Here is a 27805-nt window from a genome sequence, read left to right as displayed (position 1 = left end):
AGATATATGTTATGAAACAAAAAACAATTATATCACGCTATGCACTTGTCTGCATAGTTGATAATTATACATACATGATAATTATATATATATTCATAAAAAGTTACTATTTTTAGAATATAAGATATTTTATTATATATTTATTTCTATGACCTTCTCATATACAATTAATCTTATCATAGATTTTATTATATGTTATATATTACCTTGTTATAAACATTAAATTCATCGACAAAAGATATAATATTCCGTTAAATATGTTAGATGTTATCAGTAATTCTTAGTAATTTATGTTTGAATTACACGCGCGCAAGTTTTATCGTAAAAATTTCTAACGGCGCCGTGAATGTACAGTTACAAAACCACTAGGAACAATGCTCCGTTGATTGGTGGAATGTAAGAATGGCCGTTCCTACTATTTTAAATTCGAGTTAAGGAATATTTTATAATAGATCTATTTGAATAACAGATAGCTTTTGCCTGAATAAACTATGTCTATTAATGTTACTGTTAATGGGAATCGTTTGAATATCCGCAGAGGAAGAATGGTACTATCTGATTTAGATCAAATTAAGAAAAATGAGCGTGATCGTCGACGAAGGTTACGTTTGGAACAGGTACACATATTATGAATTATGTAAAAATTAAAAGATAAATTTAAAAAGTATGAAATAGAAATATGAGATGTATAATAATAATAATGAAGTACAAAGAAACAATCCTTATTTATTAATGATATAAATATAAGTTAGTAAATACATATTTTGTATTGAATATTGTAACATTATAATAATTATTTTATTGCATTAAAAGTAGATAAAATATTAATATGGTTGATGACAAGATTAATAATAAAAAGATTGGAAGAATCACTTAAGAAATTTGCACAGGTGCGCCAACAATCAAAAGAAATATCAGATAGACTTTTGAAACGTACAAAATGCATAGCTAAAGAGGAACTTAGAAAGCTTGAAAATAATGACAATTTAGGTTTGAAGCAAATATACAATGGAAAAATCATGGAAGTTCAACAGAAATATCAAGAGGACATGGCAGATATTGGTCAAGCACATATGTCTGCTGCATTAGAACCAGATCATGATGCATTGATCAAGGAGCAATTTAGGAAGAATCAATTAGCAGCATTAAAAAGAGGAAAAGAGGCAATGAAGCAAATGAAAAATATTCAGCAGGTTTAATTTTGTTTTTTCATACATTTAGTTACATTATAGAGAATTTTTATAAATATTCATACATTGTGCTAGAATAAAATTTATGAGTGATTAAATAAAATCTATGTAGATGGATAATACACAACAACAGCGTCAGGAAAGATTACATCAAGTGAGAGAAATGGAGAACTTTAGGTCTACAATGGTAGCAAACCTTCCCAAGAAAACAATATCTGAAGAAAATACTATATGTATATCTATTCAGAATGAAACTGAAGACAAAAATAAACAAGAAAAGATATCTAAAAAGATGAAGAAACATGTTTGTAAGAAATCACCTGGGAAGACAAAAACCAATATAAAAGTATATTAGTTCTAAATAACTTTGATATAACATCAGTAGAGTCAAGTATACATATATATATTGGAACTTTTTTATAGGTTGTAGGAAATGATATTAAAATAAGTTCTCCAGCTAAATCTCCAGTTAAGTCTGCAATTAAATCTCCAGTTAAATCTACAGTTAAATCCCCAGTTAAATTGAAGGCAAAAACAATAGAAGAAATTCAAGAAAATGATTCTCCAATTCTAGAACAGCAATCTATTCCTAACTCAGTTATAGAACTATTGCCTGCACAAACTGCACATGCTACTGAACTTAAGTTTGACAATAAAACTTCTGAACAAAATGTTCAAAATATTCGGATAAAAGATAAAACAACAAGGTATGTATTATAATGCTTAAAGTTAAAAAGAACATAATGTTTAACAAATATCTTGGATGTTAAAGGTATAATCCAGATGACTATGTACAAACAACTTCAGATTCTACTAATAGTGATAGTTCTAGTTCATTTAGTGATGATTCATCATATTTTTCTGATAGTGGTGAACAATATATAAACAGAGAAACAAAAACACCAAGATATGTAAAATGCCCAGCTACTGATAAAGTACACTTATATGATCATAAAAAGCATCATAGTAATGTGTATGATCAACCAACTGGTGTAGTTGAAAAAATACAAGCATGGGATGAGGTTTGCAATAAGTAGTATAATAAATATTGTATTTACATTCTAGTCATATGATCTTTTCATATATTCATTCATTCATGATAATTTAAAAAGGAACATAAAAAAAGATTCATTGATATTAAACATGTGTTCACAGCCAAGTGCAATGGATTTGGCTCAAGAAATTGAACGAGCACAAACTGCTCAAACACGCGTATTAGAAAGTCGTAAACACAGCGCGAAGAAACGAGGAGAAGATGCAGTATTAAGAGAAAAAGTACGTCGGGATTATCAGACACTTATGCAACATTTAGATCAACTTACTAATGAAGAACGTAAATTAAAAGCCAGTCAAGTCGAACATTATCCGGTATATATCTTATTTTAACGTTCCAAGTTTCACCATATACATATGTCTCATTAATTACAATGTTTCTCCTTGCAATTTCTATTTAGAAAGATACATATGTACAGGAAGAACGAAGAAAAATTTTACGAGACCAACACAAAACGAAATTAAATCGTGCACTAAAAACGTTATTAAATGAAGAACAATGTACGTCGTACCCTGTAGAAAGACAAATTACTCTTACACCAAGAAATCATGATGAAAACATAGATGACTGTGTCAATTGGGAAGAATCATGTTGCTTTAGTCAATGTACAGAAACTAGCAAAATTCCACAAAACAAATGCAAAGAGAATGGAATCTCACGTGAAGAACAAATATTAGATATGTTAAAAAAGGTTGAAAGACAGAAGCGATTGTTATTACAAGAATTTGGAGCAGATTTACCAAACGACATTTTTAATGCATCTATAAAGCCCTTATTTGAAAGAGATAAATCAGTTCAGACTCAGTCACCTACTCAAGTCGCGCCTATCCAAAAACCTATATCGCCAGAAATCACAGTGATAAATGCATCTTTTGATGAAAAAAGTAAAAAGGATAAAACGGATAAAATAGAAGAAAAAAGTGATATATCTGTGAAAAAAGTAGAAATTGCTGTACAAACTATGACAGGAGATAAGAGTAAAGAAACTGTAGCTCAAGATAAAGGTACACAAGTAGAACTGGTGCCACAGAAGGAAAGTGAATCTACTTCTGTTACTGATGAAATTAAGACAATTACAGACCATTACCCAATTGAACCAAAAATTACGGTTATCAGAGCAGGAGTAGACAGTAGCGAATCAACAAGTTCTGAGACAATAAACGGAATTACTGATATTGATGAAGAAAGCCCGGAAATAACGCACAAAAAGAAAAAGCACGTTATGAAAACATCGAAGCCAATTCCGACAAAAATGTGTCACAAATCATGTTCAACTCGTCCATGCAAACCTTTGACTCCTACAAAGAAATATTCAAAATTTTTGTCAAAATCGCAATATAGCAGTCCAAGAAGGTGTACGAGTACGGAAGATGTGCCTAGTAAAAAGATTAGAATGTATGTGGATAAAAGTGGATTAAATATTAAAGTACAGCCACCTCCGGTTGCAGAAATTGCTGTAGATGTTAATACGCAAAGTACTCAGGTTTATTCAACGGGCACTCACGAACAACAACAGGTCACTATGAGTAAACAACAATGGATTCAATCCAAGTCAAAAAGAATTAAAATAAAGGATGTTTCAGACTCATCAACGTCTTTTGCTAGTCCACCACCAGCAAAGCCTAAAGATATACTTGAAGCGTTAAGCAATAATATCTCTATTCTCGAACTGTTAGATTCATCAACAAACGAAAGCTTAAGGCTTTTGAGGAGAGATGTTAGTCCAGTATCAACACCTGAAACCCCATCACCACGTACCATGAAAATGCCTTCAAATATACCTGATCTAACTAGAATTAAAAAATTACTTAGATATCCATCCACAGATACTCAAACATATAATAATGATAATAATAATAATATTAACAACAAGTCATCATCTACCAAAAATGATTATTCAACATCAACAGATGTATCTCAACATCAGCAAAATGATCGTCTATTATCAAGAAAAATTAACGACGTACATTTGAAAGTTCCAGCTTCATTAGGATTTTGTTTATGTAATAATCCAGACTGTAAACAAGAACATACTAAATTTGATGAAATTCGTAATTATGCATTAAAAAATTGCCCACAGATATTACAAAAGTACGAAGATCTTCAAACTACGTGCGCTGAGAGAATAATTTCTTTGACACATCTTATTGAAAAAGTTCGAAATGAACAAAGAGGTATATTACTTTTATTAATTATTAACAATTAAGTAATGAAGTTTAAGGAGAAGAAAATTATTATTATATGATTTTGTTTAGGTATGGAAATGTCCATGATCGATCCATCTCGACTCGATGAAACCAGTTTGATGCAGTTACCTGAGCCACGAGAAAGGTCTGATCTGGAAAATGTTCATAAACTTGTAGAAAATATAGAAGCGATTCATAATCAACTTGCAAAAACATTAATCGAATCTCAAAGGATTATTAAAAGCAAGGCAATTATTAAAGAAGAACCTGATCAAATTAAAGAAACACAAACAGTAACTCCAACAACCGATGATAATGTAATTTGCCTTGATGAACAAGAAATAGAAGTAGAAAAAGAAAGAGCCAAGCCAAAGATTATAAACGAGGAAAAAGTGAATATTCAGTTGAATAGATTCAAAGTACATAAATCGGCCCAAGTGTTAACTTCAACACCAGAACATGATACTAAGCTGATGAAACATTATGAGGAAGAACTGATAGAAAAAATATCGAAAGAAATTTTGGAACAAAGTGAAGGTTTCAATAATAATAATTTAATTACATCAAAAGAAATTTCAACTATAAAACATTCCATACAAACTTCAACGGATAATGATGGTTTTAAAAGTAATATTTCCAGAATAGAAAGAAATGATACAACTACAAGAAAACATTCTAATAAAGAGGTATAACTTATGTTTTTTAATTAGTAATAATAACATTTATATAATTAAATACAATACAATATACTGAAAGTATAGTACTACTGAATGGAACCTAATTTTTCATAACAAATCATAATGAATTGAATATGAAGAATACATTTTTTAAATAAACTTTTTTTCTGTCTGTTAGCGCAACATTTTGTTACATAACTTATATATAATTATTTAGTTAGTTACATTGTCAATTGTTACGTTGTTCTAGTCAAAAAGGATTAAAGATTTTGTTCCAATGCTGACTGATCCAAAAGTATCGAAAGCTGTAGATAATTTAGCACATTCTAATGGAAGAAGTAAACCACCAGTGAGTTTACTTAGTGGGCCATATAGGTAAAATTTTGTTTTTTCATATTTTTTATATTTTCATAATTTAATCTTACATTTTTGGTACGATTATAATAAAATCGAATTCCAGGCCGGAAATTGAATCATCAGGTCATGAATTGTCAACGATAATTGAATTCGACACGCCGGATACCGTAAATAAAAGTCAAAGTCATAATGCCAGAAGTCCATTATCAGCGAAGAAGGTAGCAGAGAGTCAAATAACGAAATCTACTGCTATAGTAAAGCCATCCGAACACATTGCTTCTTCGCTTAATTTACATAATCAACGTGCAGAAAAGTTGTGTAATTCTTCAGTTACAAAATTATCTTTAAAAGAGTTAGTAAAAGAGGCCTCGATATTTCTTGATTCACCCAAAACATCTAAAAATATAGGAAATCAAAATTTAATGGGAAGTAAAAACGAAGGAAGAGAAGATATTGCCGAGGAGATGAACGATAGAAAATTACAGCGTAACACGGTTAATCAAAAATCATCGCAGATAGAGGAATTGCAGCTTTTTTATCCTAGTACTGATGCAAATAACGAATGTAAAGATAATAAGGATAAAATCACATCTACAAGTTCAAATAGTTTTTCCGAATTATCGGGTGTTTCACAAATAGCAAGTACCCCATCTTCTACTATATTAAAATATGCATCATCTCCGGAAGAAATGGAAATTGCTCTTAAAAAACTTGGTCTAGGTTGGGCGATTACGACGTTGAAAAAAACACGCGAGGCAAGTGCTTTGAGCTCATCATCGAATTCTGATGTAACACCGATGAATACTGCTAAAAGAATATCACCTGTTAAGAAACAATTCGATAGTAATTACGGATTACCAGATTTTAGTGATGTGTCTTCGATATCTATTAAAGAAGCTAGTAAAAGTACAGAGCAAGCAGTTCTCTTAAAAGGTAGAACTTCTACGCCAAAGCTGCAAAACTCGAATTCTAATAGCGAGAGGACGAATTCAATTAACACAAATATATCTGAAAATTTTCAAGAACCTGACAATGGTTTAATAATTTCAAATATATCTCTTACAAAGACGAAATCTAGCATTAAAAAGTTAGAAAATCTATGATGTATTTTTATACTTTTATCTAGTAACATTTATTCTAAATATTTAAAAATATACAATGAATTAGTGAAAAATCAGTTTAAAATTTTGCTTCTTGTTAGTACCATTGATTCACTGGTAGACTGCACCACTGTATACAAAGTAGAGCACTGCACTAATTTCCTGTAATTCTACATAGATAATTTCTGAGAATTTCAGCTTCAATTTAATTCCTGAATAGTTCAAGAATTCGCCTTATAGACCGAAAAATATAATTTAGTAAATTTCTCATAAAGAAATTAATTCCGCGTTATTACGTTATTATTATGTTATAATGTATTACGTTATATAATATTACGTTACATTGTATTACGTTATAATGTATTACGTTATATAGTACTACGTTATAATGTATTACGTTATATAATATTACGTTACATTGTGTTACGTTATAATGTATTACGGTATATTGTATTACGATATTTTATATTACGTTATATTATATTACGTTTTGCCCTTCGTACAAATACTGGGCAGAAGGCGTATGTTACCATGATCGCGGACGGATATAAAAACGAGCATAGTGGGGATATCGAAAGATGACAAAGGAAAGCAAGTGGATCAAAAGAGCAGTTGTAAGTAGGCAGTCGTCAGTAGGAGTCGCGAGTCGAGAGTTGTGAAGTTGCTAGTAAAGCAAATAAATAAACTGTTGAACAAAGCGCCGAGTATTCATTAGGCACCTTTCACGTTCTACATCTCATTCATATTGTATTACGTTATATAGTATTACTTTGTATTTTATTACGTTATATCATAACACGCTATATTATATTACATTATAATGTATTACGTTATATTATATTACGTTATAATGTATTACGATGTAATGTATCACGTTATGTAGTATTACGTTGTAGTATATAACGTTATCTTGTATTACGTTATATAGAATTACGTTATAATGTATTACGATGTAATGTATTATGTCATATATTGTAGTATTACGTTATATAGTATTTCGTTGTCCATGGATTAAACGATTTTTAAAACTTGCTTATAACTAAAACACTGGGGAGAGAATATTCATATGAAACTAATCTTTATTAATTCTTTATTCTAATTAATTATTATTATATTAATTCATTAATTCTTTCTCTTCCTGTCCTAAACTTTCATTTGAACGTTCAAAAATTGAAAAATTATGCCTAGCAACCAAATAATTTGGATTTCTTAATTTTGCTACCTATCGATTGAACATAATTAAATATTGCACATCTACACTTCAGTCGCAAATATCTTAAGATTGAATGATGGAAACAATATGATTATTAAGGTATTAAAGAATAAGGGATTAAACAATGTGATCATTGAATTTGTTCTTTCATGCTCTACAAGGATATTGAAAAATAAACATAGGATTTTATTTAAAAAATGGTGATTACCTTGAAATACTGTCACTTTGTTCTAAGAAGTTTTTTCACATAATAATAAATAAGGCAGATATTTAGCAATAGGTTATTTTTAGGAAATATAAAATGATGAATTTTTTAAAATGGCATATATTTATCACTTCCATTCCAATATAGGAAAATATATTTATATATATAATTCTTTTGTACAATGTCTCAAAAGTATAAAGGCTATGTATTTTTAATCGCAATAGCTGCTTTAACAATTCCTTTTTCTTTTTAATAAAAATATTGTAACATTTGGTGAATATTTCACTTTGTATATATCATTATTACATCATTAATATTACATAATAAAATAATTTGGTTTATCATCTCGTGTCTCTTCTGTACCAATATTTATTACTTTGTAGTATTATACAGGTATTACGCACGTTAAATGTAAAATTATATTTTAAATTTGTTATTGCACTCTTAACGAGTCCCAGAAAAATGTTAACGCTGCAATTATTTAACATTGTGATATAGAATAGATTTTTTTATACAAATACGTTAACTACTTATGTATAATAAATACAATTAGTGCTTGTATGATTTTGATGTATACAATTATCAATTAGTACTTTAAGCGATTATATGTATATCGTACAATTGCACGAAGATGATTATCGTTAACCTTTCTCATAAAGGCATATTTAAAAAAAATTTTAACAATTTAAGTTATAAATATTCGTGACATCATAAATTAAATACCCTCATTCAACTCCATACATCACTCGAGTAACGTTTCTGTGAGTCCATTTTCTTGATGTAATCTGCAGCATCTGATTCTGACATTTTTCCTTTTTCCATTACAACTTTTAATAAAATATTGTGTACATCACGTGCCATATTTTTTGCATCTCTAAAATACAAACAAATATACATATATTTTATGAATATATATCACGAATTATTACACAATAAAAAAATATGTGTACATATATATATTGCAAATATTTTTGTTAATATGATTTTATACTAACCCACACACATAGATATGCCCATTTTGTTCACCGATAACTCTCCACAATTCTTCTTTATTCTTTTCCAATAAGTGTGTAACATATATTTTTTGAGCCTGCTCTCTACTAAATGCAGTATGTAAGATTAGAGTACCACTCTTTACATACTCCTCAAGTTCTTTTCTGTAAAGAAAATCTTCATCTTTTTTTCTACATCCAAAATATAAAATAGTATCTCCAACTTCTTTTCCTAAAAGATTAAAAATAATACATTTATTTAATTTACGATTTATTTAAAGAAATACAGATAAACTTAACGTAACTTTTTTTTGTATTGTATTTACCTTCCTTTCTGGCAAAATCACGTTCTTGTATAAATGCTCTGAATGGTGCTATACCAGTACCTGGACCAACCATGATTATTGGAATCGACGGTCGGGTTGGTAAACGAAACTGAGATTTTCGCACAAAAATAGGAACATAACATGGTGGATCTGAAGGATGCTTTTCCTTTAACCAACTAGTTGTTACACCTTTGTTAACTCTACCTGTAGGTGTTTTGTATTCCACTACAACTGCAGTAATATGGATTGATGTTGTGTATAGCTGAAAATTAATCAAGAAATTGTTTTAGAACTCCCTAACAAGTCTTATTTAATTACAATAATAGAGAACAAAAAATTAAGAACTGTACTTTTTATATAAATTATACAATCTTATTATTTTACTATATTTAATAATTTAATGTTATGTAATATTGTTTATATTATTCAATGTTCATTTCAAATTCAAATTCAAGTTTATGCAGTAACTTGCTGCAAAATAATTCCAACATACCTTGGGAGAAGAGGAAATCGAATAATATCGACATTGCAATCTTGGTAAAAGTTCACAAAGATGATCTAAGGCAGGCTTTAAACTAGGAATGTCTTCCAAAATATGTACAATATTTCTATTTTCTTGAACTACCCATTGCTGATATGCAGCTTTGCCTTCTGCGCTGGTTAACGCCATTAATCTTAATTTTTCTTTGTCGTTTGGATCACTGCAATATTCCGCTAATTCCTTAAGAACATGGGTGCGTGGATTACTAGTAATATCTAAGTAATGTGTCAAAGCAGTTCTGTAAGAACATGGACAAGGGAATGGATGCTTCTTTGTAGATTCCTCTGTAATATATAAAAAAATTCACATTATAAAGACACTAATATTAATTAAATTTATATTTAGTTGATTTCTAATTTACCATCTGTATTTGTAAGAGTGAACACTGTGTCTAGATGTACACCACACTTTTCTCCAATTTTATTTACTAGTTCTGCATTATTTACAGGGTATACTGCTAAATGATCACCAGCTTCATATCGCATTTTTGATCCCTCTATATAAAATTCTATATGCCTACATGATCTTTCTGAAGTTGGACCATGAAGTTCACGGTTTTCGTGTACTGGAGCTAAATAAGGATTCTTTGCATCAAAAGGTCTGTAGAAATTAAATTAAGTTAGATAAATATTTTTATGATCTCGATATATTTACAAAAAGATAAATTAAACATACGCTCTTTGATTCTTAAGTGAGTGAAGACGAGCTATTTCACCAGTGTAAATGCGTTCAGGTGGTATGTCAACGTGTTCAGTCAGTTTGTATTGTCTAATGCTAACATCTTCACCCGTACCTTCGATTCCAAAGAAGTCACAAACTGCTGGCCAGAACTTGTCCTTCCATGTGATGAAATCATCTTCTATACTATAATTATTTATTTTATATATTATTATTTATTGTATATACATATATTTATTGTATATATATATATATTATAACTTTATATATTTTATTTTGGGGTTATCTTGTATAACTTTATACAACTTTATACTTGTATAACTTTAACATTTGAGATATGAAATTGTTTTTGGTATTTCTATAAACTTACTTAGCATCGTCATCTCCCAAACCAAGTTCGAAGACGCGCGTAGCACCAAGTTGCTCTAATCTATGATCGACATATATAGCTACCTCATTGTAATGTTCATATGTTTTATTTCCAAGACCAAATACCTGCAAAATAAAGCGAAAAGAATGATAAATAATAAATGAATGTATACTTTTCATACTTTATGCAGTAATCGACGAAAATATTTGAATACTTATCATAGAAATATTGTATATATATATTACGAATGTGTTATATAAAATATTTAAAAATTTTATTATAATGAGACATGAATAAATATATGACAAATTTTAATAAAATATGTTTACAAAATTTAATTGTAAGAATATAAACATCGGTAGACAAATTTCTAAATATTAGTTCATGTACCTCAGATGTTGGCGCTAAAACCAACATTGAAAAGCGCCGTTGGGTAGCGCTGTTGTATCTATAATGCTTCATCATCGCTTGGAAGAATTTGTCGAACTTTTTTACGTTCATTGTCAGAATGTTTTTCGAGGAATGTTTTACAATTTACTAAAAGTTCTGCTGCTATTATAACCGTAATAATTATAATAAAGAATTATTTTTTCACAATAAAGAACACTATCACACGTTAATAAATGCTATCTATGTAGCTGCACATGTGACTGCTATGAAGTACTTATGTAATATTCCATTATTGTTACATAAATGAAAATTTCATCACAGAGGAAAGTAATTGATGATATTATTTATAATGTAACATAGATTATTATAATATTTAATTCAATGCTCAATGCAAATGAACAGTATAACAGTACTCTGATCTTGTATTACTCTAATGTTATAACCATGTGAAAAGATATACAACGCCATCTAACAACACGAAAATAAGTTCTAATTTACTTTTGCATCATACTATATTTTATTTGTTATTTTAAATTATGATTACAAATATGCACACATTTGCACGATTGTATTATAATTTTAAAAATGTATTTTTAAGATTAAATGTTATTACATATCTATATGTAATACTAAATATCAGATATAATACTTCATAATATAATACAATAATACTTCAATATCAGATATAAAATACTTACGGCATAATTTAATCCATTCAAATCAGCATCTCCATTTTTTAGCCAATCAACGAATTCCATAGCATTGTCCGTAGGATCACCCTCTCCATATGTAGCTAAGCAAAATACTGCCAAACTGTTTGGAATTGTTTTCAAGTGTATTAACTCTTCCTGTTATAATAAATTACAATTATTTAAGATCACGAATAAGTGAATAAAATAACGAAGCATCAAAGTAATTTCCCTTTTGATTTACTTAATTTATACTTGAATTCTACTACATATTATTATTGGTTTATTTATTTCATACTTGAATTTTATTATCGAATTTATGTCGATAAATTCTAATGACAATCAAATATTTAGTGGAATTAAGGTATAATTTAAATTACGTAAATCAAAATATCAATGAATATTAGGTGTGATAAAGATAACTGAATATTAAATATAAATGAAATTAATCAACGAAATTCTACGAAATTTAATTTAACGTTCTAACTATATAATCAATTTTTATTGAAATTAATTAATCTGATAAAAGAAAATGCTACTTCTTAAATGAAACAAAGATTAAGATTAGTAGTTTGTATTTCTGTCTTAACAAATAAATCAGTACCATATCACATTCTTCAGGATCAGCCACCATGCCTTTCATTTTATATCGGATGCCTTCTTTGGCCAGTCTACCGGCAAATTCTTCACCGGTTCCGGTTTGACTACCGTAAAATACTACTAAACTTCTACCGGAAGCCTTCAGCTTTTTTATGAATGAATTTTCTGATGTTTGTACCGCAGGGAACATAGTTGGCCTGTAACAAAAAATTTATTATGACATTCCGCCATAGGTCCTCTATAACAGGGAAATCGCATAATGCAGAACGTATCTCCCATGTTATATGAAAGATACTACATACTGCATTTATAGTATTGTACATACTTATAGTTATATATATGATTATATTAACAATGGTCGAGTGTCATCCGAATTTTATAGATTTTTCTCTGCGAGCTGTAATAGGTTTAAATATACTATACCATGATTTTTAATTAATGCAAAACTACTCAAAAATGTTTAGTCCATAATATTTATCTTGTTTTAATTATTCGAAAAAATTTAGCAACGCGGGTCACCGATATTCACTGTGTCAATCAATATGTTAATGATATTAGTAATAATAATTCATTATTACTGGATGGAATAGGATTTCGAGATGGCCGTGTATTCTTCTTGTTTGTTTCTGCGCATCAACCACCATAGTGCAGCCAATAAAAGGGCAGTGAGCAGTATGATGTCGAGGGTGTTGAAGAGTGGTTCCTCGAGAACCTCTGTCTTGTCCTCCATCTCCAGCACCGGAGAACCTGCCATTCTTATTGCCTTTGGGTGTAGCGCGCCTGCAGTCTGAAACAATACAAGAAATTGTCACATTAATTATCATCATTTAGTTAGTTAACTAATTGGCTCTATTAATATTAAACAAGTAATCAAGATTTTATTTGATATTTTATTATTCCGGGGAAATCCATACATTTTGAAATATTGACCGAAAAATTAATATTCTTTAAGATATACAACGAGTTATTAACTTTGAACAGATTGAAATCCATAAAATTTCTTCTAAAAAGGTAATAATGTTTCTATATGTATTCATGGATATTTGGTATATTTTATGATATCTTTGTGGCTAATATTTTACTATAACACAAATTTACATATTTTGGGATCCCTTTAGGTCATAGTTTAATAAGTCTCATTTAACTTATAGAGTCACTTAATAAATTGGCGTTAAAGTCAGAAAAATATAATCTAATTCAAAAATATAATCTAGTCGCATTTATCGCTAACGACTGCAGTAATATACAACACGTAGTAAATTTATCACTTGGATTTATTTATTCCTAGATACTGAAACTCACTGCGTAATTACTTCAAAATAGCATACAGTCAAATAAAATGATACACTAACACTTTGACTGTCATATTGATCATACAGGGTGGTTGGTAACTGGTGGTACAAGAGGAAAGGGGGTGATTCTACGCGAAAAAAGAAGTCGAAAATATAGAATAAAATTTTTTTTTTAATTTTTTAAAAATCTACAGTGAGATCCGTTATAACGAGACGCGATAAAGTGCACGCGTACCGAGCGAAAACTTAAAGTCGATTTTCTCGAAAACAAAGCCTCAAACGAAAAATTTGTATTCTATGTTTTCGACTTCTTTTTTCGCATAGAATCACCCCCTTTCCGCTTGTACCACCAGTTACCAACCACCCTGTATATGACTGGCCACGGTTTCTCCTGTGATGCCACGGAGGTCATTGGTGTCTGGAGCGGACCTTGAACTTCTTACAATTGTACAGTTAGGGCATTTTGAATATAACCGATAAATAGCAGGTACTTTGAAATAAGAAGTGCCCCATTGAACAATTAAACATTTTTATTAGAACATCAATAAAAAAAAAAAAAAAATGAGAACAAATCTTGCATCTAACGGTGCACTGTGTTTGCCATATATTTGAGGGATCATCTACGAATATTATTATAAACACACCTTAGAAAATGATCGTAAATGCTGCTTTTTAATCATATAATTGAAGTTAGAAGTGTGTGCATACCTTACTATTATATATATATATATATAAGAACAAATGAATGAGCAAATACTGTTTACTAATATCTTCTACACGTTTCAACAATATATTCTGCACGTTTTGCTTACGATGAAATAATGAATGTGAATGGTCTGTTGAAATAAACGGAACCTTATTATAATATGTCGCTATTAACTGTTACCAAGACGCCACGGTGGTTAGCCGTGACCCTCAATAAGATAAACGGTCCATTCGGGAAGATGTGTTTTGAATAATAAAAACATTCCCGTGGCATCCTGAGCGAAACATGTAATTTCGGCGTGGTAGTCAGTGTTAAGCAATTTAGCATTTCATGGCATTCTCAAATATCTGAATAATATCTGAATATTATAACCGTGCTATGAAAAAAACATTCATATGAGATTTTTAATAAAAAGTGAAAAAAGAAGCATAAATATCGAAGGAACGAAGTCTGATTTATCTAACGACTGGTTCCAAGTGAATCATTAACAAAATGACACGTGTAAGCGTTCCCTTGAATCAGTTCGGCTTCGGTTCTGTTGTAATCGAGATGAGTAAGCATTTTCGTATTGCTGGAATTTGACAATTATAATTTTGCCGAGGGCACCGTTCAACATCTAGGTCATCAATCTTTCGTGCTATCTACGTGACTACCTGCATAAATTATATTTGTCTCTTATAAATAATACATACGAAGGGACCACCAAGGAAAAAGGGGAAATATCAATTTTAACGAATTTCGAGTTTCACATGCTCTTTACCACTGGATATATCGCATTAATTTGAATAAACATTTTTCGAGTTTTACAGTAGTTACATAATAAATTTAGGTATACAACGTACTTTTCACTTCGTACAGTTTAATGTATTTATATATTTTTCAGAATTACATGTACAAGTTGAAAATGATGTAGAATAAAACGAGGAATAAAGTTAAATTATTTTGATATAATATCTACGAGGAAATATGAGATTGTGATATTACATATATTGAAAAATAAATTTCCGTTTATTGATAAACTCTTAAAACTTGACATCGCCCGTTTCTCTTCTAATCCCTTCGTGTATTTGCGTGAATAAATGGAACGTTTTGTTCGCGCAAACACAAAATGTTATTCACATAAAATGTATTTATGTACAAAATGTTAAAAATGTGACAGTGATTGGAAGAGTTATCAGATAAACTTTTGAGACGTGCAAACTGAAAGAAAGACTGAAAAACCTTGAGAATAATGGCAATTTAAATTTGAAGCAAATTTACAAGGGAAAAATCGTGCAAATTTACCAAAATGTATCATATTAATGACTCAGCAAACAGAACGTAAGTAGCGCAGTAATAAACCATGTATCAATGTATCTGATAACAATATCCGACTATCACATGATTACAGAAATTATATCATCAGTGGATCTAATGAAAAGGATTTTTTTAAAGTAACGATGTTGCTCTTATGTTTAAAAATTTAAGACAAAGATTATCTAACATGATATTAACAATTTTATTTCTATTTCAATGCTTGTTTTGCTTCTGAAAAAGATTCCTGACATAATTGTAATGGTAATGAACTCATTATATCGTCATATTTAGCGATAACCTAACATCTATATGTTACAACAGATCCTTCTACGAATAACGATATCCGTCAGAACAATTTTACCCAGTAAAGATATTTTTTCTAATCAGTATTGTATTGTATTCAGATATATTCGCGTAGTTTGCGTCAGAAATTCATTGATTCGACCTACGAACTTTTTGCGTCATAATATAGTTAGTCGTATGATAGCAAAAAATTTTTTGATTAGATACGTACTTGAAAAAATATGAATTTACGTAATTGAACTTTTTTATCCACGTATTTCAATACAGTTCCCCGAAATGTCGATAAAGCAGCTATATTTTTTGGTGAAATCTTATAATTATTCCATTTTAACAACGAGTTTGCGTACGCTACCATTTTGGGAACAAATAGAAGAGAAATACACATCTCGATTGCGGTAACAACAATAGAAGTGACGTTTACACCCAGGCACACACACACGTTAAAATGTAATTTAACAGGAAACAAAATATAAAATTTCTATAAAGCTACACGCTTTTTAAATAGATAAAATAAAATTTAAATAACAAGTTTGTGTAATTGCCATTTTTTTCGAATTACATCAAAAATTGATAAAATCAAATTTTGTACATTTTTTCTAATCGATAGGCGTGTCTCAATGCGTGAACCGCAGCGTTATCATTTTGATAAATAAAATTATCATCTTCAATTACTTCTGTGAATGGTATTAAAATTATTTCTACATACATGTTTCTTTTCCAGTTTCTCCAAAATGGTATCATACACATGTATATAGGATAACACACTGAACAAAAAATTACATTCTTGTTAAAATAATTTATACTTTAAAATTATATTTATTAAAATGATTTATAGTTAAAAGTCTTTGTCACTACTTTTTATGCAGATGGAACTTATTTTTCTATATTAAAAGTGACCTCATACAAGATAAGAACAATAATAATGATGTACATAGATAAAATATATTTCTTCAAATATCACGTCTTTTCCCCAGTAATCTTTATTTATGGAAATTATTTATGATATGCATACAAATTTCCTTGTGACTCACTCGATATTTAAATCCAACTTTTTTTTTGGTATTCAAGATTCTAAAAAATCTGGAGTAATTTCGAAAAGTTGAATTTATTGTAAAATTACCAAACTATACGCTTCAGTTTGTATAGATTATTTAATATTATTTTATTTTATCCTCCCTGAACTATTTTGTTATTTTATTTTATGTTATGTATTACAACAAATGTTACGTAATAATTTCATCAATTTTCATAATAGCAATTCGGCAAATAAAAACTACATTCGTCAACTGAATTCGCCTATCAAAACCGTTCGAACGTAATAGTATCATTACAGTCACTTGACATAATTAAAAATTCTATTCGCATAGATGAAAATGACCTCGGATCACTTTATTGTTTTCCCCTGATATCGCTAAAACAATCTTAAAAAAAGAAATAATATCAAAGATTTTTATCAGGTAATGATAGATTTGTTCGGTTTGTAATTTACTGATAAATGATTGTATTTAGATCAATATTGTGATGATTCGCTGTCACATGAAAGAAATTGTCCATTACATTGGATAAACATCTTTTAGATTGTAAAGTTAATCATACTGCTTTATGTTAAACATTTTTCTCAATTTTTGGAGCAGAAGAATCAAGTACCCTTGGTGCTGAAATCGGAATATCATAACTGACTAGTCATAATTTTATTTAAGATAATTTAATAAACGATAAGAAGTTGTATCGAGAGATAATATTTTTGTAATATTAGCGTAATTATTCTCCGATAAGAAAATTTAGAAGATAAAAGTTTTAGACATCAGTTGTGTGCAGTTTCAATATTGCTTCCAATGAGGAATTACATATATATGCTGTCTCATACGGAAGCATGTCAGAGCTTAACTCAGCAATAATTATAGTTAATGCTTTCACTCGTAATATTGTTTTAATCAGGTCACGAAAGAGCTCGCTATAATAAAATAAAAATATTCATTAATTTAGCAGATAAAATTGTAAGTAATTTCAACATAACATTTAGTTGAATGGCGTTTAACCATAAGAGCTAAATAAATTGCAAAACGAACTGTTACCAAGGTTACACATTATTTATATAAATCCACTCGACTACCATACGAAAAATTAATCTCCCGTAGCATAAAAGAGAATTGAGAAGATTTATGACAATTGGTGTGTATATGTGTGTGTGTAAAAATGTCGTTTCTCTAAGTATCGTCTTCCTACAGCTGCTATTTGCACGTCTGCAATTGAACAGTTACCGAGATATTGGCTCGCGTAATAGGTTACGTGATTCACCTTAAAGAATAGCAGAATAGACCAATAAGACAGACATTTTTCCACTTTATCGTCTCGTTGAATGTCTTTGTTGCAGCGCTATTGTAAACGCTACAATAAAAACAAATATTATGATCAGGATTCATTTTTAATTAGATTATCTTATCCTTACTTTTGGAAGCATTACTAATTCTCTTTATTTAATTATTTAAGATAATATGTTCTAAAAAGAACGTATTATCTTTATTATTTACTTATCATTTATTTTATTATCTATATTATGTACTAACTTGTGTTGTATCGAACAAAGATCTGTATTGTTGGTTAAAAATATTTTTTATTTTAATCAAGACGACATCATTGTATAATATTTCCTTCGTTATAAATAATATGCTACTTCGTTAATTTACACGCAATTTTAAATATTATCCATTTAATGCTAAGTTAATAAAAGAGTACATAAGAACGTTTTAATTTAAAACAATATTGTCTATAGTATTTTAATAATTAAATGCGACAGACATCCTAATTTATTTACAGAGGATCAATTCCGTAAAAACAGCAATTAAGTTTAACAACACAAAGAAGAAAATTAATAATCTTGTCGAAACGTAATAACTAAGATTATTATTAATTATTAAATATCAGTCAAAGTTTCAAATTTAAAATTACAATTGGATTAGTATCATCAGAAATTAAACGAATAAAAAAATTGAAAGCTTCAAAATGGTTAACTTGTTATACATAAAGAACGAGCATATCACAGCATCATCTATTTCAATCATTTTTTTGCAAAGTTTTTTGTTTCAACTTTAACACCGTTGTACAATTTTTTATTATAAAATAAAATTAATAGTCATAAGTATCAGCTAATGTATGCCGTTAACAAAAAACGACTCTGAAAGCATCTGCTGGTGCTTAAAAAATTATTACCATACTGTTTATCAATATTAATAAACACTAAACGCATGTGAGAACATTTGATGAAAATCACAATACGCTAATATAAATAACAGATGACTAGAAATACTCGTTGTAAAATATAGTTAATGTAGTTAATATGAAATATTAAAAAAGGAAATCATGAATTATTTCTTTTCAATTATATTGCAAATATTTAACTGTAACATACTTCTTGTTGGATCTAATAATAATAATACATAGTAATAATAATTGCAATAATAATAATAATTGCTTATCTTCTTTCTGTTATTGCGACCTTATGTAGTGGATACAAAGATTTTTTTCATTTTATACTCCTATATTCTAATTACAATCATCCTCAAGTCTATTTACTTAAATAGAAAGCTTCAATATAGATAAATATAAAAATAATGCAGGTCTACAAGGAAACTTAAAGATAATCTCAAGTTCACCGTGTATACTTCTCATTATTAATTCGTGTTTATCATAACAATAAATAAGGAAGCTTATCATATTTCGAAATGAACTTTTAAGTGGTTGATGTTTCCAAATTCATAACATTTTTTATTTTGCCTAATAAAATGTTTGTAAAATCTTAATTCGACTGAAAAAGATTTTTCCACTCGACTGAACAAAGTTATGGTTATATCCCTATGATAATAAATTCTCGATCCGAACTGTTAGCGCTTAGCATACTAAAGAAGTTTTTTCTGTATCTCACGCGCACACAATGCTTCTCATTCTAACTTTAAAACTCATCCAGATGCAAGCGAGCTATAGGAAAAAAGATAATCGTTAATTTCACGAGAGATCGCTTGCGAACTTAGGTCATTCAGATAGCTATAGAGATAACTAGACTGCGGATTTTTATACAAATTTGCTGCATTTATGAAGATTTAATACGCATTTAATCCGTCTTTGCGCCATTAAATTTTGCACAAATATATAAAAATCGACTGCCAGGATATAACATTTCAAATTAAGGCTAACTAAATGAGCAGGAAAATAGTAAATAGACAATGTTTATGCGCTTACCGGTAAATCCATGTTTCCAAAAGACGTCGCGATGCCTCGTATCGATAAATAGGAGAAGTTATTAAACTAGAGCGAGTTCTCAACGCGACGATCATGCACGGCCCGTTTCGAGACGACACAACATGCTCACGCCACAACGAACACGTAACTGCCAACACGATCGAGACACGCTGAACTGATGCACAAGCAGGACGAAACGAAAAATCAGCGAGTCATTGTCGACCGAGTTTGTGTTTGTAGGATGTATATGTATCTACAGAGTGTCCCTCGCAATTGGTATTTTTTGTTATCGCATGGTACATGTATGATACATATATTATCGAGCATGTCCAACGCGCATAAATATTTAAACATTCAGACATAAAATATACTTCACGTAAATCATGTTAATTTATTTTTCTATTTTTTTAATAGAAAACATATTAATATTTAATAGAAAGACATTTTAATCGATTAACATGATTTTTTTTAAATTAATTAAATTAATTTCAATTCTAATTTTCACCTTTGATCTTATTTCAGGCAATTATACGCAATTACTAGACATTAATAAAAAATAAGTAGTTGATATTAATTGGTATAAAAGAATAATTAAGGTGGATAAAAATTGCTTCCACGGGAACACTTAAATTAAGCGACTTGTTGTTGAGATCTTGGAATGATTGAAAAATATCAATTTTTTCGCTAAATTGCTTCAAATATCCAAATACTTACATATGCAGTCTTATCTATAATTGCTTCGAGCACAGTGTTGTCTTATCTCTGCTTTGTTTTGTATAGTTATACCTTCAGTGTAAATATCATATAGTAATCACATTGTTATATTAGCACCGAATGCGTTAAAGACATCATTCACCAATTGTCTGAAACACCCTGTATAGTATTTGTACACGAATCTACGTGAATAGCACATTGGGTACATACACAGCGACACAATACGTATGTATGTACTTATATTTTCGTATTATATACACTTTAATAATGTTCGATCGTAACACGTTCGTGCATCTAATTGCTGTTCTGTTGTCGTTTTTTTTCACATAGTATTTAAATTTCTCGTCATAAGATTTAAATCGAGTTCATTTGAAAACGCTTACGTAACGCGCGTGAAAATGTTATCGATAGACTAGACAGTTCGTTTTCTTGCAGCATGACGGCAGATTTTTCCCCGTTTCCCCATTTTTATTTCTAACAGGTCCACTACCCTCTGAAATTCCCCCAAAATAAGATTCTTATCATTGAATAATATTTTAACTGTTATTTAAAAATGAAGCTGCGTTTTTTTAGGTTACTTAAGTTAGAATAAGTATGAAAACTCTATGTTCGACCTTGAGATTGGAAACGACAAATGATATTAGCGAAATAGAAATATACTTTGGTAAATGTTATTCACCAATTTTCGAATATAAAAAAAGCTTTCTCGTTAAGCAACGATACAAAGTGGGTCAACGATATACAAAAATAATATACATACATAAATGTATAATGCAATATGTAATATATATAATATATCATTGTTTTATATTATGTTCGTTGATAAGACAGTTGGTCGAGAAGGAAAATTTTAATTATATATCAAATATATGCAATTACATTAATATTTGTTTCTGAGAACAAAGCGAATTTACTAACCTCCATCGACTACGCGTATATCGTTACATTGTATAATTCATGATAAAATACTAGAACAAATGTTCTATGTTTTGTGATTAATTTTCTGCTTTTAAATAAGAGCATTATTAAATACCAATTAATAGTTGATTTAGTGTTTTATAATTAATCAATAGATTCAAGCAGAATTATTCCATTCCAATTTCACTGATATTAATTCAATTCTGCAAACTGTATCATTTGTATGACAACGAAATGATCTACCAAATTAATCTCAATGACACTACTACAAAGAAAATCATGCAGTAATGTAACCCAAATCTAAACGTATAAAATAAAAGATCATAATTAAAATTGATAAAATGAAAGTTATTATGAAACATATATAAATACAAAATTTGTATGCACTGAGCAACCTAACCTAAGTATGAAACAAACATAATTCCTCGAATGACAATTGATCGAGCATTACGGTAATAATGCATGTATGTATTTGTAAATTGATAGCCTTATCGATCTCGTGACGAAAAAGTAGAAAGCTGAGATACCAGTATTTTGCGAAAGTATTAACGCGGTAAAAATTCAACAACATAAACGAACGACATGCATAAATTTATCTCGCCGGAGAAAGTGAAAGGTAACAAGAAAACTGAATCGTTGCCGTTGTAAAAATTTCACTGGTAAATATAGTTTGATGTTCCACTATACGACGCTCGGTAGCGACTATTAATGAAACAAGCTCTATTTAAAATTATAGGAATAATTTCCTGGATCATTAAGTGATAACTCGACTTTGTTCAATCCTTATCATTGATCATTATGTATTCCAAGGAAGAAGTATGTACTTTCTCTTTCGCCTTGTTCACGGTTAAAGAATATAGGATGTTTTATTTATTTATATTAGTATCTTCCTATTTTTAGACGTGAGTTATCATGTTTTTCTTAATTTTTCTTAATTTATTTTTCGAGTTACTTATTATTTATTGATCGCCTGCATTTATATTAATATTATTTATTATTATTCATACCAATAAGCAAGCGTTTAATAATATTCGTTAAACGATTTATACATTACAGAAAATCAAAGGATGAAGCAAATAAAGAAGATAATTCGTAATCAACCTGCGATAATGTTGATTATTTATGACCTACGTAACATGTTACTTTAATCCGGTTTGCATACAGAATTCGATACGTATGCAACGCAAGTCATTACAACAGCGATTGTCATCTGTGTCGTCCAACATTAGAATAGATTAACTATGAACGACTGAACAGTGAACATTTTGATAGAATTAATAAGACTAAACATTGGCCTTCTTCATAGCGAAGTTCATTCGAAGATTGCTCAATCGAGATTCTTTAACTAGTGATGAACTGCGACTATGATCTGGCAAAGGACGACCTTGAAATGCTTACATAATACGTGTGGTATAAATGTAAGGTTGAGGATGTCTTCTTGACATTGTTTCTTCAAATCTTTGAAATCGTAACTCTTTTGACGATTTTAGCGCTTCTTTATTTTAATACGACTACGTTGCTGTAATAAATGGAGCTAGATTGCCATATTTTGTTAAAAATGTTTTTATTCTATATTTAGGAGAAGAGATCGAAGATTATTTGGCTATTATAAAAGAAGGTCGCGAATCAAAACAGGTCGGAAACTCCTAAGTTATGAAATATATTTCATATTGAAGCTCTATTGTATAAATATTTGAAAGTATCTGTTCAGGCTACAGTGAAAAATTGATAAGCAGTATTCTAAGTTCCAAAATCATTATAGCAATTTTAGACAATTTTATTGATTGTTAATTGCTAGATGTAGTTGTTAAGTATATATAATAAGCGTTTTATAGATGGATATGTAACTTTGTCCGTTTTCAACTGAATAAGTTATGTGTTAAATAGCATTTGCTTGGACATTAATACACACTTTACTAATGTATATAGCTTCCTGAACAACATTTATTTCATAATTTTATTTGTTTATATTATATATGATTTCATTTTCTTTATTTTCACTGTAAAAATATAACTATGAGGTTTTAATCAACTTTTTTATGAGATTGATTATTAATTAATTCATTGCTTGATTTTATCTATAGAAATTTCGATGGCACCTGTTACTCGCTACCTAATATCAATAAGACAGTGGTAAGATTTTACTGTCACTTAAATGACTGTATTATTCAACATGAACCGTAGTTAAAAACAAGAACTGGATAATTGTAAGGTAAAAAAACTTCTCATTACGTTTCATCATGCTTATATAAATATATAATGTACTCCCTGGAAACATATTTCGAATATCATCCTAAATCACAGATTAACTGAAAAATTGCGTTGGCTTATTACGTGAAATGAATTACGTTCGTAGAAAACTTATTAACGTCATGATAATACCTTTCCCTAATTGCATTGTCTCTTTTCGTATTGTAACTTCATATTATAATTGTTTTTGATATTATCATTAAATCATTAACCGAGATGAATTTTTGTTTACTAATACGTACATATACCGTTTATCTAATACGTATTCTACATATTACTTTTACACCAAGAAATAATATTTTTTTTACCGAATAACGATTGTTCTCAATGTCATTTTAAGTTTTATTTACAACCTTTTTCAAAAATAATATATTATTGGATTTCAATATTTTTAATTGTTCTAAAGATATAATATTTTTATCTATTTTTTTATTTGTACGTATAATTTATACATACTTTACGAATAAGAATCGCTCAAATTCCCTAAAATGCGTCACTGTCAATTTATAAAATATCTATCATAATTATCTGTATTGATAAATAAAATTATCTATTACTTATAGAATGATAATCTGTACTGTACATAAATTTTTTACGACGTATATTTCTGCATTAAATTTTACCACTTATTATCCTCACCTTATTATAAATCCTCAAAAACCTCGTATGGCGTATATGATATGCATAGTTGTAAAAGTTTCTCATAGTTAATGTTCAAACGATTTTTTGAGTCACTGTATATAATAAAGAAAAATCGAAGCAATATTCATTTGTACATATGTCATATGTATATATTCATATGTACATTTGTCATTGTTTATGATTGATGTACAAATTCTTTGTGTTTCAAAATTATGTCAAAACATTTCGATAGAGATATTAGACATACAGGTGTTTATGATGTATAAGCATTTAACGGAAATACCGTTAAAGCATATAACCGTTAATTTTGTTTCATCTACGTTGTCATTCTATGTATGTGAAATTGTATTTTATTTATACAATTCATAATAAAATATATAATTTACAGTAATATAAATACAAATATACTATTTCCTGCAACAAGATAAGCTAGTCTATGCGAATACTTTTAATCGTGACTGAGTATATTACAAACATTACTATACTGTATCGTGAAATTTCAAGAATTATGGAAAATTAGTGTTAAAACTGTTGTACCTGACAGTGATATCTACAAGATTGATAGCGATATCGAGTCTTAATTTTAACTTAATATCTTTTAATTTTAAGAAATCAAGTTTCCCTTTTCCGGAAATGTTCCCCATTGATATATTTCTATGTAGTAAAAATTATATAATATTACTTGTAGAAACGTTTGTGTATAGTATATTTTTATTATAATATAGCAAACATCACGGACGAAATATTATAAGAATTTAATGTACAAAACATAATTTGTCATGTTGATACAGAATAAACAACGTCGGCAAAACAGTAAGTAAATATTGCTTACCAAAAACAGGAACATCCTATAAATCAACTGTCATAAAACCGTTTTATAAGCAGTTTTTGAAACTCATTTCAATATATGCTTATGCCTTCTATCTACTTTGTTATTATAACGCATGACGCACGTAAATATGAAATGCATACAATCATAAAAGTCTACATACACCTAAGTCTTTTGCACTGTCCTACCGAAAAAATTAAAACATACTTTGTTCACTATTATCTATAATTACATATCAATACAAATTACCCTTAGTGAGTTTCTAAAAAGAATGACAAAAATTTAACGATTGACAGAAAAATCTTGCGATAAAATTACATCATAAATTACATGATAAAAATGAATAAATCAGATTTTATAGTATTGTGAATTTATATTTTTCCTTAACTACACAAGTTAGTTTAAAATAACTGGAATTTTGATATCGTTTGATCTATTGAAGTTTTATGAATGTAAAGAGTTAGAATGATATAATATTGTACTATAAGAAGTAACTCAAAAACAAAAATATATATTATTTATTTCGATTATGCCGAAAATATACTTTATCCTCTTGATAAAGTGAAAAGAGGCATGAAAAGAGCTGTGCTATTTTTTAAATATCTTAAGCAAGTAATACTATCTTAAGAAATTTGTATCTGACTGATGTGATGACGCTATCAATTACCGATTATACAAAAGAATCGCAGATTATAAAATATATGTATTAAGATAATATGTATAACATATACTATATTTTCAATTTTTAATTTACAATATAAAGTCACTATAGCGTTATCAATAAAAAGTTATGAATAGTGAATAATTATATAGTTAATCCTAATAGAACAAATGAAAAATTACCATATATCAAGTGAAAAATTATAACAAAAAACTAGTTGTTTGATAAATGATACATTTGTGTTAGTTTGACTTCAAGGTATTGAAATGCAAAAATTGAATTAATTACATGTTAATCTCCTCCATTTTCGCTGAGTACATTACGAATTCTTTGTTAATTCCAGATGCGTATTAATTTTTATTGTGCATAAACATTATTCTTTAAAATTCTCCACAAATAAAAATCTAGTGCCGCAAACATTAGCGAATTCGAGGCTTAAACAATTGCAGTGCATTTCAAAATGTGGAAAAATCGATCCATTCTAATATTCGTAACATTTTTTTTCTCATTTTTCCTCGTAGAATAAATTTGTATTGTTTTGTGAAAAAATAAGAACTTTTGGTATATATAAAAAATTATTTAATTTTATAGAAATCAATGTAGGAAATGAGTTTCTGAACACGATTTATGAAAATGCATAAAATAAATATTATAATAAATATAAATATTTAATTCATAATTACTCATAACAAAAAGAATATTTAACTCCAAACATTTTTATATATAACATAATCAATTTAATAATAAATAATTAGAAGTAACGATTCAAATTAAATAGAGTTAATAATTAAAACAACATATCCGTACACAAATACATATAGTAATGATAGAAATAACTGTAACATATACATTTTCGAGAATTAACTAAAATTATATCAATGACTATACATCTTATTGAAAACTGATTTTTATTTCATGAAGATATATATGTATACTTACAAGTAAGGAGAATATACTATATTTTTCATAAAAGAAAAGCAAGAAGCAATGCCGAGAAATTACCGTTATTACATTCCACGAACTTTTTTTTACACATTTCCTCGATCGATGATCTTCACGCACGTATATATAATGTATACGAGTACTAGTAACTACCACCTGTTGGAATGCAACATAACACTTACCTGAGGAATTGTCTTCGAACGAAGGAGATTTTAATTGAAAATTTCTGTCCGATCTCTTTCAGGGAAGGTACGCAATGACCATGTGATGACACTTTTTTGTCAATTCGGTTCTTCGCTTGATCCGTTACACTCGCGGAAAGACAATTCTAACTGCACTGGATTCACCACTGATCGAAATTCATATACGTGCAGACGTGCGCGTGCCAGACACGTCGACATCGAACACATGAAGCGATTTCTTTCGTCTAATATTATCGCCAACTCTA

At 28.9% G+C, this 27805-nt stretch overlaps 2 protein-coding genes and 1 long non-coding RNA gene across 6 annotated transcripts; 2 read left to right on the top strand and 1 right to left on the bottom strand.

Moving 5' to 3' along the window:
* Nucleotides 1–183: 183 nt before the first annotated feature.
* On the top strand, nt 184–8704 carry LOC126874384 (calponin homology domain-containing protein DDB_G0272472-like). 2 transcript variants are annotated; one of them, XM_050636336.1, is made up of 10 exons: nt 184–617; nt 891–1193; nt 1303–1536; nt 1614–1897; nt 1963–2212; nt 2346–2558; nt 2645–4418; nt 4500–5116; nt 5358–5482; nt 5568–8704. In XM_050636336.1, the coding sequence occupies exons 1-10, from the start codon at nt 492–494 to the stop codon at nt 6565–6567; spliced, it is 4926 nt and encodes a 1641-aa protein (XP_050492293.1). In that variant the 5' UTR covers nt 184–491; the 3' UTR covers nt 6568–8704. The 2 variants fall into 2 exon arrangements, with proteins under 2 accessions (XP_050492293.1, XP_050492294.1); XM_050636337.1 differs by having other exon boundaries at nt 480–617; nt 991–1193.
* On the bottom strand, nt 8334–27694 carry LOC126874387 (NADPH--cytochrome P450 reductase). 2 transcript variants are annotated; one of them, XM_050636346.1, is made up of 11 exons: nt 27540–27694; nt 13147–13355; nt 12573–12765; nt 11978–12127; nt 10890–11014; nt 10517–10705; nt 10203–10441; nt 9794–10125; nt 9301–9562; nt 8978–9206; nt 8334–8856 (listed from the first exon to the last, which is right to left on the bottom strand). In XM_050636346.1, exons 2-11 carry the CDS (start codon nt 13320–13322, stop codon nt 8712–8714), a joined length of 2040 nt encoding a protein of 679 aa, XP_050492303.1. In that variant the 5' UTR covers nt 13323–13355; nt 27540–27694; the 3' UTR covers nt 8334–8711. The 2 variants fall into 2 exon arrangements, with proteins under 2 accessions (XP_050492303.1, XP_050492302.1); XM_050636345.1 differs by lacking the exon at nt 27540–27694 and adding an exon at nt 20402–20561.
* LOC126874400 (uncharacterized) lies at nt 20660–26937 on the top strand. Of its 2 annotated transcripts, none has more exons than XR_007692785.1 (4): nt 20660–22692; nt 22770–22935; nt 23090–24245; nt 25314–26937. It is a non-coding gene; the product is annotated as an uncharacterized LOC126874400 (long non-coding RNA). The 2 variants fall into 2 exon arrangements; XR_007692786.1 differs by lacking the exon at nt 25314–26937 and having other exon boundaries at nt 23090–23451; nt 23613–25307.
* Nucleotides 27695–27805: the final 111 nt, after the last annotated feature.

The sequence above is a fragment of the Bombus huntii genome, chromosome 16, assembly GCF_024542735.1.
Source record: "Bombus huntii isolate Logan2020A chromosome 16, iyBomHunt1.1, whole genome shotgun sequence".
Classification (NCBI taxonomy): domain Eukaryota; kingdom Metazoa; phylum Arthropoda; class Insecta; order Hymenoptera; family Apidae; genus Bombus; species Bombus huntii.
Note: the sequence above shows the minus strand (reverse complement) of the source record. Positions and strands in the feature narration are given on the sequence as shown.